General features: G+C 37.8%; 1 protein-coding gene across 6 annotated transcripts in view; it reads left to right on the top strand.

Moving 5' to 3' along the window:
* Positions 1–18,975, top strand: part of VPS13D (vacuolar protein sorting 13 homolog D) — a 111,259-nt gene that overhangs the window by 73,472 nt on the left and 18,812 nt on the right. For all 6 annotated transcript variants that reach the window (XM_069782480.1, XM_069782483.1, XM_069782479.1 and 3 more), the window contains 2 exons: positions 9,997–10,129; positions 12,038–12,233. In XM_069782480.1, the coding sequence (XP_069638581.1) occupies positions 9,997–10,129; positions 12,038–12,233 (329 nt within the window). The remainder of the gene's footprint in view (positions 1–9,996; positions 10,130–12,037; positions 12,234–18,975) is intronic.

The raw sequence follows: 18,975 nt of genomic DNA, 5'->3' as shown, positions 1-18,975 counted from the left end.
GGTTACTGGCAGAAAAATGAGGGAGGCTGGAATACATGTCATCTTTTTGAGCAGCTTTACAGATTTGAATTTGGGTTTTGCTTCGGGAAAGGTGATGGTCATCCTTTACAACGGTAGTCTAGGTATTGAAGTTGTGGGATTTGCCAGCAATTGCCATAAATAGTTTGTTCTGTTCCTAGAAGTGATTTATACAGTTCAGGTCAAATGCAGCAACTTTCCTTCTGTTTTCTTTAGTGTAATCTTAAGATTTCTCTCCTTGTCTTTTCCCCAGTATTGTGTAGGGGTACTGCAGCTTGATCAGGTAGTGCATCCAGGTGGCACTCCAGATTATCTTCAGTTTAACTTGAATTTCATTCAAAGATTAGCAGTTCATGTCCAGGTTCAAGTGCTGAGCAGTGAGAATCTGTATGAAGATGTGCAGATTATGAGACGGAAAGTAATTGAAATTTCCAGGCAGAAATTTTCAGTGCTGGGAGGAGCATTATAGATGAGGCCATTTCCCCATTTCCTGGCAGTTTTAAAAGACAGCAAGTTTTATGGCCAATTAGTGACAATCAGAAGCCATGGAAAGTGTCACTTTTTATGTGCAGAACATCTGGTATCTGTAGTCAGTATCTTTGAAAGAGGTTTGGGGATAAAGGATTGTCTTTGAGAAGTTTGAAGTATTATTTTGTTCTTCCTGTTTTTTATTTGTACCATGGGATAAATTGTGTGTGGCCAGCATCCTGGTTGAAAGTTTTCTTCACAATTCAGGTTAAATTCAGCCTTTCTTTTACAAAGCTGCTTATACAGAGTGTTTGTGAACATCCTTTGACTACAGCGTGGAGATGTGGGCATGGGTAGGATCAAACAAAAACGGTGATGTATTCTGTGGGAAGAACTGTTTTCATTTGGACTTAACGTGCACATTCAGAATCAAACTGACACATTGGTGGTAGCTTTGAATGAGGCTTTTCCAGGAGAAATTTTTCAGTCGACAATGAGAATCCTGCAACAGTGCAACAACTGCAAACAGGGAGATGCTTAGCTATATATAGAAATCTACAAGTGACCATCTTGACAATTTAAAAAAAAAGGGGGGTGGTTAGAAAGCTTTATGTTTTACACCTGCTCTAGAGCTTTATTTTGAAGGGTTTTACCAGCTGATTTTCTTGCAAAATAAATACAGTGTTCCTGTTTTGCTGACTCATTGCAGAATTAAGTGAAAAAAGGAGAATTGAAAATGTGGTATGCAAAATGTTGCCAAATCATAAACCATGAAATTAGAAATAAACATTTATCATAGACATGAAATGAAATTTGATCTTAACCTACAGTTTTTGAATGGTTAGCACGTCATGAAAATAGGCACATATATCCCATATATCACCATTAGCATCTGAAGGAGAAAAAATGGGGTGTAGGTTTGAAATGAATGACTTCAGTCTTGATAAAAGGCTAACTACACCTCCCTAATGTGTATATATAAAGTTATATAGTTGTGTAGAATATGTTAAATAGTACAGATTTAAACTTGGAATTCCTTGGCTTTGTATCCCTGAGGAGGGAAAACAGTGTTTTTATGTCCACAGGAGATGGGCAGGATACCTTCCGAAGCTGTAACAATAGATGATTGGCATCAGTTCAACAGATCCGAACGTGTCATCCCTCAAATTGTTGTTTGCTGTTTACACTGTACACATGATGGCAGGCGGAATTAATGTGTTTGCATTAGGTTTTCTTCAAAAATCTGATGGAACACAGAAAGCCTGAGGGTTTTTAAATAGGAGGTTCTTTCAGATCCCCAGTTTGGTCACAGGTGACCATGGCAGAAAATGAAACTGGCTGGAAAGAGACTGACTGCTGGGGTGTATTGCCGGAAGGAAATGTCCTGTGAAAATAAAAATCAACAGAGTTGGTAAAGATTATGTTAAAAAGCAAGCTTCATCAGCTGCCCTCTGAATATGTTGTTGTTACGTTTTAACTCAAGGAACTGGGCTCTTCAGCGTTTTTCTCAGGTTTTTAGTACATGGAGGGTTTTTTAAGGAGGGGGGTGGAGGAGGGCAAATAATTCCATTCCCAAAAAATAAACAAACAGGAAGACCCTAAAGCTTCGTAAGAGTTAAAGCGGGGGGGGAGGGGAATTATCTGTTAAGAGTATTAGTTGTTTAATAAAGCGCAGTTGTCCTCCAGATGAACCCGCCAGTGACTCTGCAATTGGGGTCATTCCAAGTTCATGCTGTGGACTTTTGACTGCCTTCTGTGTCTGTGAAAACAGCCGGCAGTTCCTGCAGGGATCACTCATTCAACCCCGTAACACAAAACTGTTGCCAACCGGCACCTGCTGGGGCAGCTTCCCAGGAGGTCCCGGAGGGAAGGTGCCCACCTCCACGGGCGGCTGGGGAGGGAAATGCCACGGGGGGGGCTCCCCTGGGATACCCACCTCATCGGGCATCCCTACCGGGGGGCTTCACGGATTAGCCGGCCAACATGCCGCTGTCAGGATGCATTAGGAAGCTTAGTTAACGATGGGATGTGAGCTAATTAAAGCTCCTTACTTAGGCTCTGTGACATCAATAGGGGTGGAGAACACTGCACAGCATCTCAAGAAACGTACGGTTGTTCAGTGGGAAAAGCCGTTGCCTCCTCTTGGTTGTCAGTAATTTAGAGAGGGTCAAAGTTTATGTCTCTCTCAAACCGAGAAGCTGATTATAGTGTTTTGCTGATTTAGGTGTTTTCTAAATTAAGAGTGTGTCAGTTCTATTCATAGTTCCACTACACGTTTCTCTCTGCACAATTTGACTTGGTTATAAACGCATTTTGGGCTTAGCCTGAACCATCCTTTCTGTTTAGGATTGTATTTAACAGTTGACCTGGGTGTGTATTAATGTGTAAAGGAAAGCGTAGGAGTCTGTAGCATATAAATTTAACTGAATTGAGAGACTTTCCTGCTTAAATATCCGAGTAATTCTTAAGAGACTGACAGAAGCCGTGGTAAAAGTGTTTTGTGGAACAACTTCAGGTAGCTTGTCCTTTTAAATCTGACAAATAAACACCTGCTATTTTTTAAACATACTTAAAACATTTCATTTTTTAGTCCCAGTATAATGCACAGTTGACCACAGTGATGTGAAGGGAGGAAGCCATGTTGTCTGTCTGCTTTCTGATGTCCAGTTTGTAAAATTAAATATGTAGTGATTCCATTCCATAACTATGCATGTATTGATTAGTAAAGAAGCTGCTCTAAAAGTTGTTTTTATGCTAAGTTGAGAAATGTATTAAATATCAATCTTGAGACATTGCAATAAAAGCAAGGAAACTTAGGCTGAAGGATTTACCAGACAACTTTCTCTCTCCCACTGCACTTAGTCATTATGTATATCCAAGAATACTGCTTGTCTTTTTTCTCTTTACACTTTCAAAATAATAAGAGGAAGACCTGAGGATGGCTAAGTGCTCTAAAAATTTTTTTAACCACAAATCCTAGCAGCATGTCCCTTATATATGTCTGCTTAGCCTAAAACATGTACGCTGTGAAGATTTTTGCCTCCATATAGCAAAATAAATGCTTCATTTTGAACTTTTGTATTTTACTATCAGAAGTCAGCACAAAAATTGGCTTCCTCTAAAATACCTGTAACAGGTTGGAAAGATGTAAGAAATAAAGGTGATTTTTAGTGATACTGCTAGAAGGCAAGTAACCACAGGGGATTAAACTGAGAGATGTGTATTAAACATTTAGACATAGTCCATTGTATTTAATCACTTGGCTGAACAGTACTTCCAAAACTTCTGTTCAGCAGGGAAGGGAGTGGATGTGGGGTTTTCTTTTAAAAAAAAAAAAGAAAAAAAAAGCACAACTGAAAAGAAAGTAGCCTTTAGTTTCTAGTGCTATCAGTCTACTTGAGTTTATTATATAATTTATATATATGTCTTATGTTAACTGCTTTAATATATATAAAATAAGCATTGACATTTTATTTTAAATGCATTTAGATAGTATCTGAAGAAACATCATTGTTTCATGGTAAAAAGCTTATTAGTGTTTTTTTAAAAAACTTGTAAAAATAATGTTCTGAGTAAAACATTTTGTATTATATAAGAATATACATTTCAGGGCAGGGGGGTGTTAGTGTTTTCCAGCTAATATGTATTGTGTATATATTTATTAGGGTTTTATTGTTAGGTTCATGGTATGCACTGATTTGAGATGTTTATTCCTTTCAAGCCGTCTGTGCTGTGATGCCTCTTGCTTCTGTTGGTAGTACATGAGAAAAAAGGTAAATGTCAAGGTAGCAGAGGGGAGGAAAATGGTGTTCCAAAACCAGTGTTCCTGCTTAGGGCTGTAAGGAAGAATGTATTTAACAGAACTCACATTCAGAAACCTGCTAATCACGGTTCTTTCTTTACCTATACACCCTTTGTTTCCTGTGATAACCAGCTCTTCTCTTTCACGTGGACAGTTACTGTATTTATGGGAGTTACTGCTGAAACTGTGGAATGACTTTTAATCATCGTGACTAGGGATTTTCATGTTTTGGAAAATGTAAGAGTGTGTGTGAGAACTGAAGATGACATAATTCTCAGTTTACATTAGACTTTCTAACTTAAATAAATTTTAAATACTCTTTCCTACCTTGCTGAAATAACATACTTAAATCTGTGCTTTGGTCTCTGAGAACCAGGTTTTATTATTGGAGATAAAAGTATGAACATCATCAATGTGTGGTGTTCAAGGTTTTTTTGAAAGGTGGTGGTTTGGGGCGAGAGCTGAGTGGAGTTCAGCAAAGAATTCCTTTTTAAATGAGTTCTGCAAAGCAAAGATGAGAACTGAGTAAACCCTGTGATTTCTAATTTAAATGCAGTTCGTTGTGAGGTTTGGACAGAAGTTATAACTGACCTGTATATAATTTCATCGCTTTCTCCCTTAAAATTCCACCTTGGCATGTTCTACTTTGCTCAGTCAATAATATTTGTAAATGTACCGTTCTCTGATGCTAGAATTACAATGGAATGTTTGGACTAAAGTCATAATTGTGTATTTATCCTTTTGGGATGTCCTTAGAGAGCCAGGCAGTGCCAAGAGCTTAAAAGGACTTTAAAAGATTACTTAAACCTTATTTCCATGCTGTGTGCTTCATGCATCTGGCTCAGAGGGAACATGCAGTACAAAGTCTAGAATTAGTTTTCATTTGCTTTGAATTCTTCTTGTGCCCCATAAGCCTTATTGTTTGGCACCAGCTTTGATTCACAAACACTGCATATGGGTGGTTTTGTTTCTCTTCTGTTGCTTGAAACAGCAAAGGATACATAGTCAGTGGTAAAAGTTTTTGTGGCAAAGCTCCCTTAATTATCGGGCCTTTAAAAAGAAAAACACACTCAAAAACCCTCCCAAACCTGACTAGATTAGTTTCTTGTACAGATACTATTTCAACTGCTTTTGCAGATCTTGGTAGATAGATTGTATTGATTGGTGACACTACGTAAAGGTAAAACAAGAAAAGGTGAGTCATCTGTTCACTTGAGTCTACAGAGGAGGAGGCTAAGGCCAGTGTGCTCCAGGCTTATGGAAGGGTAATAACATTTTCAATAATCATGAAGTGCTGAGAGTGGTTTACGTGTTGCCCCGAAGATACTGTTCACAGTAGCATAATGTACTGGAATTTGGCGGGAAATGTCAAAGTCGTCGTATTTCCCCCTCCTCGGGAGGATCAGGTTATGTTAGACCACATAGGCTTAAGTTAATGAAGTAGCGGGTCGTATCTTATGCTTGCAGTATGTTACCAGTTGGTAGCTTCACATCATATATGAACCAGTGTGGGATGAAAACCAGGGATCAAGGGTCTTTAGAATGTAGACCTGGAAGAAAAGGTCAGTGTCTCTCTGTAGAGGGGCAATGCCAGAAGTACCATCTGCTTTGGGGACAAAAGGAGAGCAGAAATAGGGTTTCTGTGACTGAAGGTGGATGAATGTTCAGATGACTGGAGCTTTTTGGAGAGGTTCTCCTTTTCTGGTCCAGGCAGAATGGATAAGGCATTAAACAAAGCATATTAATGATAAGTTGAAATATTTTTGGTACCTGAAATGACAGGACTTTTACTTAATAGTCTGGAAAACCCATACTTCGCTTTGTTTGGAGATGCCAGGTTGACAAGTAAAATATCCTCCTTCTTACACGTACCTAATGTGTAGACTGGCTTCATTCAGTAACACTTTGGTGCCTTTTGGGTAGGAAGCGGGTAACTTAGTCGATACTGATGTATCGTGTTGCAATTCTGTTTCAAGGAAAAGGATATCTGAAATGGGGAAAAATGCAGAGATGGAAGACAGAGTTACTAATTTCTTTTTTTAATTGGCAAGTAGACAAAGAACTCATTATGAAAATTAGGGTAGAGAAGGAGGGGGACTGGTTTTTAGAAGTCCCTTGATTAGCTTCATGTTTGTTCCACAGACTGTTGTATTTAGTTATGTTGGCGTTTACATGGTCTTACATAGGCTTTGAAGTTATCAGGTCACACCTTATTAACAAAAGCTAAGGAAGACAAGGGTGGATCACGCTTTTGTTGTCACCTTTGTTTATCTGGAGACTATTTTCTGCATGACTGCGTTAACAGCTCAGTAAGCCACCATCACTGTTCTTCCACAAGTCTGAATATCTTAATCTCAGTATCCAATATTGCACTTCTTGAAGGAGGCATCTAAAGGCAAGGTATTTGGGGGGGAAAAAGGCAAGTCTGCTGTTGTGCTTTAACTTGTTCAAATCTCCCTTCAAAGTTTAAGCTGGACTTAAACCGCTTAAATTTCCTATGCTTACTCAAGTTTCTGATCCTGAAGTAACTTGCCACTGCTAAGTAACTTTTTTGTAATACAGTGATTGTAATCTGCACAGACTGGGCGTAAGGTGTTGTATGGGTGTTTGGTTGGTTGGTTTTTTTTTTTTATGTTGGAAATCTTTATTTTTCCTTTTTTTATATATAAAGGTAGATACAGTCCTGTTTGCTGACATAGGCTTCAGAAATCATTTCAGGGGGACTATTTCTGAGATGCACAGAAAAGGATGGTTAAAAATTTGTGATACCCAGCAGTTATTTCACTCACATGGTATTATCTTATGTTGGGTAATACAAGAGATGACGTAGGTCTTGTTCAGATCATGAATCAGGATAATGCTGACACTGCAGTCTTGAACCTTCATTGCTAACATGAATCTAAACTTCACAGCAGAAAATGGCGAGTCGCTCACTTGCCTAGCAGACCTTAACATGACTTGCTAATGCCTGTGAAATGTCTCAGTTGTTTTATCTTCACTGGCATTTTACCTCTCATTGGCAAACTCGATCACTTTATGTTCTGTACCTCAGAGCAGGAAAAGTGCCGCAATAGTCCCCAGCAGGGAAAGTGTTCCGAAGGGACCTATTCACATTCACCTGTGTTCGTTGAGGTAATCCATTGTTTAGGTACGAATGGTACAGATGGCTACAAAAGTTCGGCTTTAGTCTTTGTTAAATGAGGCCAGAAAACAAACAGTACCCGGGGAAGGGGGGGGGGAGGTGTGTCAAAAAGTAATTCAACATGAAGTTCATGTTTTGTAATTAACGTGTGTTGAGTTTAGCTTTTGTCACCTGAGTCAGGGCAAAATGGAAACATTTCATGGTACATTTGGTACATTAGAATCCTTAAATTTCTATTTAATGTTCTATTTACAGCTGTAATTCAGTGTTATTTTCTAAACAACACCAAGAAAAATGTCCCTGTTTAACTTTGGTTTTACAGTTAATGGAGACTGACTTTCAAACTGTGTGCATGTAATGTTTTTTTTCTTCCTTACTAAGAGAATAATTTACTATTACATTAAAATTCTTTCTGTACGCTAAACCAGGATTGTTATTGACTATTAGGTGTCAGATTCTGCTTCACAGAGGAAGGAAAATCTGAGGAAAGACTGGATTGTAATCATCAGGAAAGCTGGTATAGTGGAGCTGGCCAATTTAAGCAGACAGCGAAGGGGGGAAGCCGAAGCTGTTAGGAGAGCTTACCAATTTTGATCAATATTAATAAGTTGGTTTATTCTTGCTGGCTGGTTGTCTGATCATACACTAATGTAACTTACAAAATGTGTTCTTGAAAAATCATTTTCAGGCCTTGACAGATTCCTTAATGAGGTTTGAATTTTGAAGGCCTATTGAGCCTTTTAATTTTTATAGCGACTACTCTAATCCTCTTAAAGCAAAGTATTTGTCCAGGAAAAAAACCCAACCTTAAACACGGCTAATAGACAGCTTCAGGTTGGTTTGTATTTCTAGGCTAATTTAAAAAAAAATAACATCTACATTAAGTTCACAAAGAGGTCAGAAGTAGTTCAGTCAGTGATCACTATGCTCTGTTTAGTGTCCATATGATCAAGTCACAAGAAGGGTCATGGGATTTAATTTTTGTTCATGTTGTTAAAGTCTACTTGTTTAGATAATTGGAGCCACTGGTCTAGTTTGTCTTTGAGCTGGAGAGACGAATCTAAAACTAGGACATCATGTCATTAGTGAAAAAGAAACGTAGCCTTGGAAAAAATGACAGAAAAAGGAGAGAAACTTAACCATTGCATCAAGCACATAAATTAACTCTTGGTCTATTTCTTTTTTAATCTTTAGTGTATTAGAATCAGAATTTCGTACCAGGTTTTAGTTGTCTTCTGGTGCATACATTAATCCCAGAGGTTTTTTTGAATATAACTAATACGGATGCAAAGGAGATGGTACATGCAACAAAGCTAAGCTGAGCAGTGGAAAGGGCAGTGTCCATATACAGTTCTTAAACAATGAAATACTTGTCATAGAGGAGCTGTGATCATGCAGGACGGTGAGGATTTCACCATTGCTGCAGCCATCGTGTATCTTTGACATTCCTGGGGCAGCTGATACATTCCCCAGCCCTAGTCTAAGAGACAACAAAGCATTAAATTATCTTTCCTTTGCGGGGGGAGGAACTTTGTTTATTGAAAGGAGAAGATTGTAAGAATGCTGATGCTAGTTGAGGGAGGTACAGATGACCAACTACACATAACCAAAAACCAGCTAGTTTTTGGAGGTTATTCCAGGAAAATGCCTGCTAGGAGGCCTTTTCTATAATAATATCTTTTAATATGAGGTAAGGTTTCAGGGGTTTTGTCTCCTTTTCTTGCTTCCCTCCACCAGGCTTCTGTTTTATATCTGATTATGTCAAACTAAAGGTCAACAGATCACAATAGATCATTTTTATTTGGTGCTTTTTCATTGACTTGTACTCGGTAATGGTCAGAGTTCTCAGAACAAATCCCGTTTGGACTTAAATGTCCTCTTTTATCTGTAAGTACCTCTCAAGTCTTCCCCCATACTGTTAAAGGTAAGTGTAAGGGGTAAAAAAAGCTCCATACACGTTTAGGGTTCCCGTTAGACTTTTGGTTTAGGGTGTATAGTACTTGTGGACAGTTACCAACATAGCTGGCTTTCAGCGGATCACCCCATGTGCTGAAATGAACGTGGTGTGGGTCCCCCACCAACCCTTTTCACAATAGAGCCATTTCTCCATTGTGTTACTAAAAAGAATTTAATTAACTCTCGCAAACGTTTTAGTTTCATGACAGGCATATTTGCCTTGAAGCTTTTCACATATCTTTGCAGAAGAAAAGCTTTGTATCTAAATAACATTCTTGTGAGTTTTTGAAAGGTTACAGTTGGGTCACTAGCACTTCTTTTGGTACATGTTTCACAGACTTCATTTATTTTGGCTTGACCACTGCAGTTGGGAACCTACTTGGTTTTTGACTGTCACCTCAGGATTTAAGTTGCACCAATGGAAAGCACACATTACTGCACTTCAGAGCTTTCTTCATGGCAAAAAAGCTGGAGTGACTGTGTACATGTAACAAAATGAGTTGTATAAATCTGTATTTCACAACTAGAATCTGGGAGTTTTCTTCAGTAAATCTACATAAGAGAAACACCTTTTGTTCTTTTAATAACAGAGAAAGTTGCTCTCTTACAGTTCGCTGGGACCTTGTCAGATGGTTTGGGAAAGACAATGGATAACAGACACCAGACCGAACGAGAATACATTCGATACCATGCTGCAACTAGTGGAGAACATCTTGTAGCTGGAATCCATGGACTTGCACATGGTAACCCTTAGCTGTAATTTTAACTCATCTGTCTCTTAAAAGTAATGACCACATTGAAAAGTACAGTTTGTATTGCTCTTGGGTGATTATTTGAAGCCAGGGAAGTGGAGCTGTCACAGGCTTTATATTTAAATTTGAATGCTTGCAGGTCGGGGTGGGGAAATCGTTTGGTTTTTAAGTTGATGGAAACTACATTTAAGAATAAGGTCTTTTCACATGTAACTCTAAGTAAAAGCTTTTTTACAAATTAAAATGAAATTACAAAGAAAGTTCATGCAAAACTTCTGTTTTCTTTGTGGAGGCATAAAATATCCATGCAAACAGTCTTTTTGAGGGCCAGACATTAAAATAAAAATGAGTATGGCTGGATTGTAGCTTTCTTGTGTTTGCTTTCAGTTCCAGAAACCTGAATTTCCTCAGAATCAGTACATCAGTTTAAAGTAACATTTCACCAGTTGGGTTATTTTGTGGCTTTGTTTGGGGTTTTTTAAGTCTACTATGAACTAAAGGAATGAATTTGTGTAAAAGGCAGTGGACTAATCTTAATTTGGCCAGAATCTCACATCAATTTAGCTCATGATTTATCTGTTGAAGAAAGTTAAATCAATACAAGCCAAGATTAAATCAAATATTTATATTTTGCATCATCTTGACTCAGTTTGTTTAAATGTCATTCTTTTAGTGCAACTGTTGCAGCCTGTGTAAAGATAATGTGGCTTTCACTGAAACAGCAATCTTTTCTGTGCTGAGCAAAAGTCTTTATGCTGGACTTTTGTCATAAAGAGACACTGTAGGTATTTAAATGGATCATGAGAGGGGTTCTCTCACACCAGTGTGCTGTAAAGTCTGATACAAATTATGTTGGTAGAAATGCAGGAAGTCTGAAATGTGTGTGTCTGCTGAAAACTCAATTATAAAAGCACTTCATTGTGTTGTATTATCCAGTAATTAGCGGGACTGTTTTAGTCTTAATTCTGTTGAGTTTTTAAATGCTTCCCACTCAGGGTTTGGGGTTTTTTTGTTTTTTGTTTTTTTCAAAAAAGCAAATAACTGTTCAATTCTATCTGTTGAAATGTAGGAATTAACCATAAACTATAGTTACTCAAGAGAAGTAATTTAAATACTTTGTACTTCTCGAGTTTGGAAGTTAAGATGCTGCCTGGTCTGTACTTCAATTACAGACCTTGAATAGAGTACCTGGCTGCCAAAAGCTGATGAGCCAAATGGTGGGAAGCATTTTTAAATGAGTACTCAAGCCAGTTCACTAAAAATTGTGATTTTTCTTATGGTGGAGATGTGAGATCTGTAAAGCATGTTCTCAGATAATAACGAACTACTCCAAGTCTGTAGAAGCTTCAGCAGGTTCTTGATTTCTCCAGAGCATTCAGATTCTCAGCAATGGAAACAGGCACAGAAATGTCTGTTCGCAGCATCATGGTTAAAATCACACAAAGCCAGTTTAAAATAATTGACTTTTTCCAATGGAGAAATGCACTTACCTGTTTTCTGTCTCAAACTGTAAAAGCTTTTCTGGTAATAGAATTTTGTCACATTATAAGTAACCACTTCACCTTAGGAAGAGATGAGGACTGTTTGTGTAAATACAGCTGGGAAATCAAAACACTATGGAAATATTTTTTTTTTAATACATATTTAATAATGAATTAAATCTTTTTCTGTGGGATATTGTCTGTGCATATGTGTGTGTATGTATACTACATATACAAAGTATAAAGTTACTTGCTATCATAATCGGTTTTGAAACAGGTTTTGTATTATTAAATGCACAGTACATTTCTGTCAAGCTTGACAGTTAATCATTTAGGCAGACAGAATCGGCTGTGACAAGGTTCTACAATTTTGAGAGGCAATACTTCTGGCCTACTTTGCTGTTCTTGTCTTTGCTAGGTATCATTGGAGGATTGACAAGTGTAATAACTTCAACAGTTGAAGGTGTGAAAACTGAAGGAGGTGTCAGTGGTTTCATATCAGGCCTTGGGAAAGGGCTGGTTGGCACAGTAACCAAACCTGTGGCTGGAGCTCTGGATTTCGCATCGGAAACTGCACAGGCAGTGAGGGACACTGCAACTCTAAGTGGCCCCAGGTCAGTAAGCAGTTTATATTTCTGATCAGTAATACTGTAAAAATGTGTATTAATGCCTGCTGCAATTTCTGATCTGATTATCTTTCCTTACCCAATGGAACAATAATTTAATCAAATTTACTATGAGCTATTATTAGTGATGTAGCCCATTTCATTCAATTTGCTTTTTCTTTAATAGATGGCATTTGTTGATACTATAACAAGAGTGAAATTTGCACAGAAAAGCTACAACATAAAACAGGAATTATTAAGCTACAGCATTAGATTAAAGCAAAATTTTTAAAAGGCTATATGTAACGAGATTAAACTTCTGCCATGGAATCCTTACACAGAGTTGAAATGGAAGAGTTCTTCTCCCTGCTCTACCTCCAGCTTCCATATGTCTGTGTAGAAAAACAACTCTTCAAAGGTTTGAAGAGTTCTGGCATCAACATAGTGTCATTATCTTCTAATTTTCATTTGGTACAATAGTTCTCACATAAAGTGTGGATATATGCCCTTAAGTCCACATGCTTATTTGTTTACCCATACATATGTGGATATGAATTGTCAGCACATGAGGACAGATGCTTTGGCTTCTTTCCTGTGTTCAGTTACTAGCGTAATGTGGTCTCTACAAAATAATGATGATTATGTTTAAAGTAAATGAATGTTCATTAGCACTGACTATGACTGTGGAAGAGGGAAGGGCTAAGTTCTAAAAACGCTGCTCCAAGAGAAGATTCTTTTTACTTTTTCTGGCTAGGAGTTTGCTTTATACGCTAGTGCTATGCCAAGAAGTCCTTTTGTATGTACATGAGATCCTGCATGCTGAAGAAGTGAAAGAAAACCCGAAGTAAACTTTATTGTCAGAAAGCTTAGAGAAAAATGTTTGCAAAATGTTGGGTTTTGTCTTCCCATTTGGCTTTTCCATTTCCTGTGTTTTATTGTGCCACGCTTGGAATCCTGAAGTGTCTACCATCAGTGTTTCAATAAAGAATGAGCTTGATGAAGTGCAAGTGAGGTGCAGGAAACTTTGAAGAATGAACCTAGGTGTACTTTGTTGTGAGAATGGAAGTGTTTACATGTATCTATCTTATGTATCTGGTACTTAGCTTGATTTGTAAAACGCAGAGGTCAGGGATGACAATTTGGTAAGTACGTGTGCATACACAGAATTACGTAAGAACTCTTAAGTGCATCCCTGAGAAAACACATCTACTGTTTTGCTTGTATGTGTCTTAATTTTGTGACTGTACAGATTGATTTATTTATTTAAAGGTGGGGAGAAACACAGCTGGCTATACTGTTAGTTGTCTTACTAGCTGAGCTGTGGTTTTATTCTAGTTTGTTTGAAGATACACATACACTTAAAATTCATGTTTTGACATACTTCTATGAGATACAGCCTATAGACAGTAGTGATTATGTTATCAACAGTTGACAAACTAGAGAGCAACTGGGAAAGGGAGGGCCTCCAACCAACCTTATCTCTAGCTTCTCTTTGCCTATGTGACATACTTCCCTTTAACTTGTTAACTGTCAGTTAAGAGATGAGGGTAAAACAGATGACCTGAACCAGATTTTTGCTTCCACGGGATTCTGAAATACTATTGTCATAAAAAAGCACTCTGAAATTATTTTAGTGTCTGCGCACACTCTGCAAAAAGTTTGACCCAGCAACCTTCTACAAGGTGGGGAAGAAAAACCTTTCTCAATTACTACACTTCTCCAGTCTACAAAATCTGATCAAAACTTTTTTTTTAGATAAACAAATGTACTTAGAATATGTAGACAATGCAGGAGGGGAAAACCCCCCAAAAACACCACCACCACCTATAAGCAACCTTGCACTCATGTTTTCTTTGGTAAGGGATTTTTTTTTAATGTGCTTATATAATGAAGCAACCAAATTGTTCTTTTGGGGGGGTATTAAAAAAACAAAACAAAACAACAACAACAGCAAAGGATTTGTACATTTTTTAGACTGCTGTGTACCAATATCCCCCTGCCGCATTTGTTAACTGTTCAAATATGTGTGGTTTGGAATCAAAGTAGAACAGTGTTCCAAATGCAAGATGCTGGCTCCAGTTGTATATTCTGTTTAAGCATGCTGGGCCATGTAGACTCTCCCAAGCTAAATACACAAAAACAGCTAACCCTGATGAATGTAAGTTTATGGCAGTAACTGATCTCAAGTGTAGTTGTGAACAACTGAAGAATGTGAGTTAATAAGCATGGTAAGAGCCACGTTGACCTTATCTTGAGACTGACAGTGTATGTGCAAGTTTCCAGTAGTGGTGCAAAGTTGAGTCAACCAGTTAATTACAGTTGCATTTAAATAGCATGATACATAACCATAAATTATAGGCCCCTTGCAATTCTCTAATTACATGGTTGAATATTTTAAAAGCCCTGAATTTAAGCTGCGCCAGACTTTAACCATTGGATCAGTTTTAAGCGAGATGGAAGAATCGTAATTGAGGTTGTAGGTTTTCCTAAAAGGCATAGTCTAATTCCAGCAACGTTACTGAACTGAATAGAACACTGAGGAAGACTCTGTACCTTGTGTTACTGTGATCATGCTACATGGACGGAAGTCTCTTTTGGCTTCAAAATGTACTGATTTGTATTGGGACTCCTGCAGCTAGCACAAACCACGCGTTTGGAACATGGAGCCAAAGTAACATGGCTGAGATGCAGACGATGGCTTTATAGCTTATGGTGGTAGTTTAAAAGGTGATGTGTTTAAAGTACAAGAAAATATTTTTTTTTAATCGGACTTTAAGCTGGACTTTTTTAAAGCTAATCTTGTAACTTATTATGTAATCATATAATTCATTATGCTTGTTATTCATTAATAATGCTGCCTTAATACTTTTAAATTGTAATGCAGAGGAGAGCATAAAATAGTTGTTGACAATGCAGCATACATCTAATTTATAAACAGTTAATGCCTGTGACTTGATACCTTTTTTTGAGTGTTTTTTATGTGTTCCAAGTACTCTAGTGTCACATACAAGAGTTCTGATTATTTCCATATTTGTCATATTCTGCCAAAACTTTTAAAGACCAGTTCAAAACAGGAAAGCTGTTATGTCTCTGTGCTTGGAAAGCTCTCTCCTAGAAACGTGTTTTAAGTCCTAGTGCAGCACAAATAAAGAACATTTATATTTAGATGTGTGTCTAACTTAACAAGTAGTGCAGGAAACTGCCATTATGGCTTGCTCTCAGGCTTCTGCCAGGTCAGTGCAAGTTTAAGATTATTCTTGAACTGCTGCTGCAAGCGTTTGTGTTCTTTTCTGATAGTTGCAATGTGAAACTTGGAAGTAAGGAGATAACTTCATGACCTATCCAATTCTAATTCTGTTGGGGAACTAGACTATATTAGTTAAGAATAGTTTGAGATTGGCAAGCCATTAATGGTCACAGAAAATTCTTACGTAAATATTTCATTCTTTTCAATGTATTTAACTTGGAAAGAAGCAGCCTGTGCTAGTTGTTCTTTTGTTCACCACTTTCATGCCATCAGTCGGAAATCTGCAGTGAGGTTGCAAAGTCTGAGACCATGTCAACAGCAGGTGATTTTAATTTTAATTTTTTTCTTTTTTTTTTTTTTTTTTTTTTGCCTTTGTGCGTCCATCTCTGTTAGCTATGATTTTGATTGTAAGGTCAAAAGCAGTAGACTTGAGAGCATGAGTATCACACTGAGAAGAGGTAGAATACATGTACCTAATTGTATGGAATGCCAACTCAGCTAATATACTGCAAAGAGCATATTCTCCAGGTTCTCAAGTTCTAAACATAAATATTGCCTGCACCTTAACACCTCTGTATGTGTCCCAGATTTTGTCCTGACCTTGGACTTGATCTAGATCTGACTTCAAGAATCCTTACAGTGATGTCAGTCACATATGGGCCACAACTCTGGTGAACGAGACGTTATTCTTCTCCTGGTAGGCCCTTCCTAAGATCTCCCTAGAAGCCAGAGAGAAAATGTATTTATTGGCTAGTATTCATTGTGTTGTGTAAATCTTGAAGTGTTGCATACAGGACAGTTTAGCTGATTTATCGGTCTGATCTGTAGATGACTTGGGCAGTGTGATTTCCTTCATATCCTCTTTCCTCTTTTTTCCCAGTGGGTTAACAGGTCTTTATAATGAACTGTTTTCTCAGATGATCTGTTTTCTTTTGAGCACATTTGTCCATTTTACTCCTGTGGCACCCTGTTAAATGGCTGTAGACATTGGGTTTCCTCAGTGTTAGCCCTACCTCCCATCTTCAGTCACTGCTGAACTTGATTTTATGGGTTTACATTCTTCTGTCATTAGTTTATCCAGATTCTTCCATTGCAGTTGTTGAGTTACTCTGAAATCCCCCCAGTCTGTAAGTTCCCATCAGTATTGTGTGAAGAAGGACCGTCATATCCCTGTTCTGTGACAAGCTGTGCTCTGCAAGTCATCCAAAATTGTGTTGGCTGGTTTTACTGCCATATCACATTGCAAATTGATATACAGTTTTCTGCTTGCTGTTTTCCCTCAAGAGGTTTTTTTTTTTATGTTTTGTTTTATTTTACTGCTTTGCAAATATCTCCTCGTCGTTTAATATTTGTGTTCTGGATTATTTTCCCCCAGATGAACCAGGTTGCAATTTTCTAGGTTGAATCCCATTTCATTTCCTGCCATATTTCTGACCTCTTCAGGTTCTTTAGTACTTCACTGTCCTCACTGGAGTTTTAAACGCCTCTTAGTTTGTCCTCTCCAAATATAATTTTACATGCTGCTTTTACTAGATCCTTGAAGTTAAGCAAGCCTGGTTTTGTGCCCACACATTTTGCAGCACCTCAGCAGACGCTTCTCCTTGCATTAATCATTTTCTGTTACCAGTCTCACCTGCTCAGTATTCTTCTGTCAGGTGTTAATTTACCAGTGGTAACTTTGTGCAGTTCTGCTAGAGATCCTATTCTGTTTTTCAGATGTCTACTCTTGCTTGTTGTGTAAGTGAATGTAGACTGGGGGGGGGAGGCGCAGGGAGTAGGTCTTTCAAACTGCAGCCCTGTACCTCTTCAGTATGGATAATTTCATCTTGAAACCTTAGGTTTTTTCCTGAAAATGCACCTCAGCTATTTTAGTTTCTTAACTAGAAAGAGACAATAATCCACTATGTAAGACCTAAAATGATTTCTAAATAAATGAAGCTACCCTTAAGAATTAACAGAAAATGGTTATCTGTTCTTTTTGCCTATTCAAAGAATGCTTCTTACTGCCATGAGACACTTCTGGCTTGTAGTTGTGACTATGGTTTTCTTTTCTACAGCTTTCTGCAAGAATGATTTTTTTTTTTTCTTGCCCTTACCCAGAATTATTTTCCAAAGGAATGACTGAGATTACAAAAAAGTGCAGTCTTTCCTAGACTACACAGAAATGTCTCGCATGCTGTACATCAACAAACGAATAGGGCTTTTTGTCAGAAAAGTCTCAAGTAATGATTATATTTGACTGTGAGTGGAATCCTGTCAAGACTGCTTTGCATATTCGCTTCACCAGTCTACCTCCCTTTAAAGCTCTGTGGCAGGAATTCAAGCAGTTGAGGCATGTGGTTACTCTTCCGGAGTGCCTAAAATCGTGAGAATTGAGGATGGAGTGCACTGCCATCCCACGCTTCACTGCACTTCTGAATCTCTACATACTCATACAGTGACTAATCCTAAACAAGTCAGTCTTTAATTAATAAAACTTACTATTTCAAGAAATAAAAATATAATTTTCAAAGTGATCTGACTTAAGAAATAAAGTATAGTAGAGTTAAGCCCAAGACCTTCTGTGTGTTAGAAAGAAATATGGGCAGGGACAGATTTTTTTTCTTTTTCTTTTTTTTCATGCCCTCCTCCAGGAGGAGGAGTCCAGGACTGACAGGCTGGGCATCTCACAGCTTTTTCCCTTTGCCTTCCCACTGAAGGACAATTACTTTGGAGCACAGCCTCTATTCTCCACAGTAAAGCAGAATTTGCTATGCATAGTTGAAGGAAATAACTCTGATGCATGTAGTTTCTGTGATTTTCATAATCCACAGGATATAGTAAAAGATGAACCTTTAAAACATTCAGTTTGCTTAATCATATTTTATTGCAGTCTGTAATTCTAGAGCCACAAGTATAATAATGTCAATTTCCAGAATAATACATTGTTCACTGTAGGAAAGCACTGTTAGCTGCTTAGCACCCAAGAGAAGTCCAGATGACTTGGAGAATCCAAACTCTGTGCTAACATATCCCTCTCCGTTTCCTTTTTAGAGGGTTGAATGGACATAAATCGGTACCTGCTGTAAAACTGAACTATAATGCCTTTTTCTGCATTACTGCAAATACCTTGCTTTATGTCTGAATACTGTTTCCAGGAGGTTATTGCTAGGTGTCTGCATTACTAGATACCATTTATATTTGGAACATTTGTTTAATCAGTTGTCTTTACAGTTGGTTGTCTCTGTCCCCTTTTTTGAACTTGACTCAATTTAACTATCTGGAAAGCGTGGAAGAAAGAACCCACAGCGTTTAGACCTACAGCAGCAACATAATACTTCATTAATACTGTATATATGTGGTTACTTTCACATCTGCTGTATATGAATGTTTTTAAGTAATAGGAGATTTTAGAAAAAAATAAGCAATTACTGGCTTGCATTAGGCAATGTTTAATCATACAGGTCTTATATTTTACACATATTACATCTGATTGGCCTTTGGAGCTTACGAGTTAGACTTTGA

Source organism: Haliaeetus albicilla, chromosome 4 (genome assembly GCF_947461875.1).
Source record: "Haliaeetus albicilla chromosome 4, bHalAlb1.1, whole genome shotgun sequence".
In the NCBI taxonomy this organism is placed as follows: Eukaryota; Metazoa; Chordata; class Aves; order Accipitriformes; family Accipitridae; genus Haliaeetus; species Haliaeetus albicilla.
The sequence above is the reverse complement of the archived record's forward strand: the minus strand, read 5'-3'. Positions and strand labels throughout refer to the sequence as shown.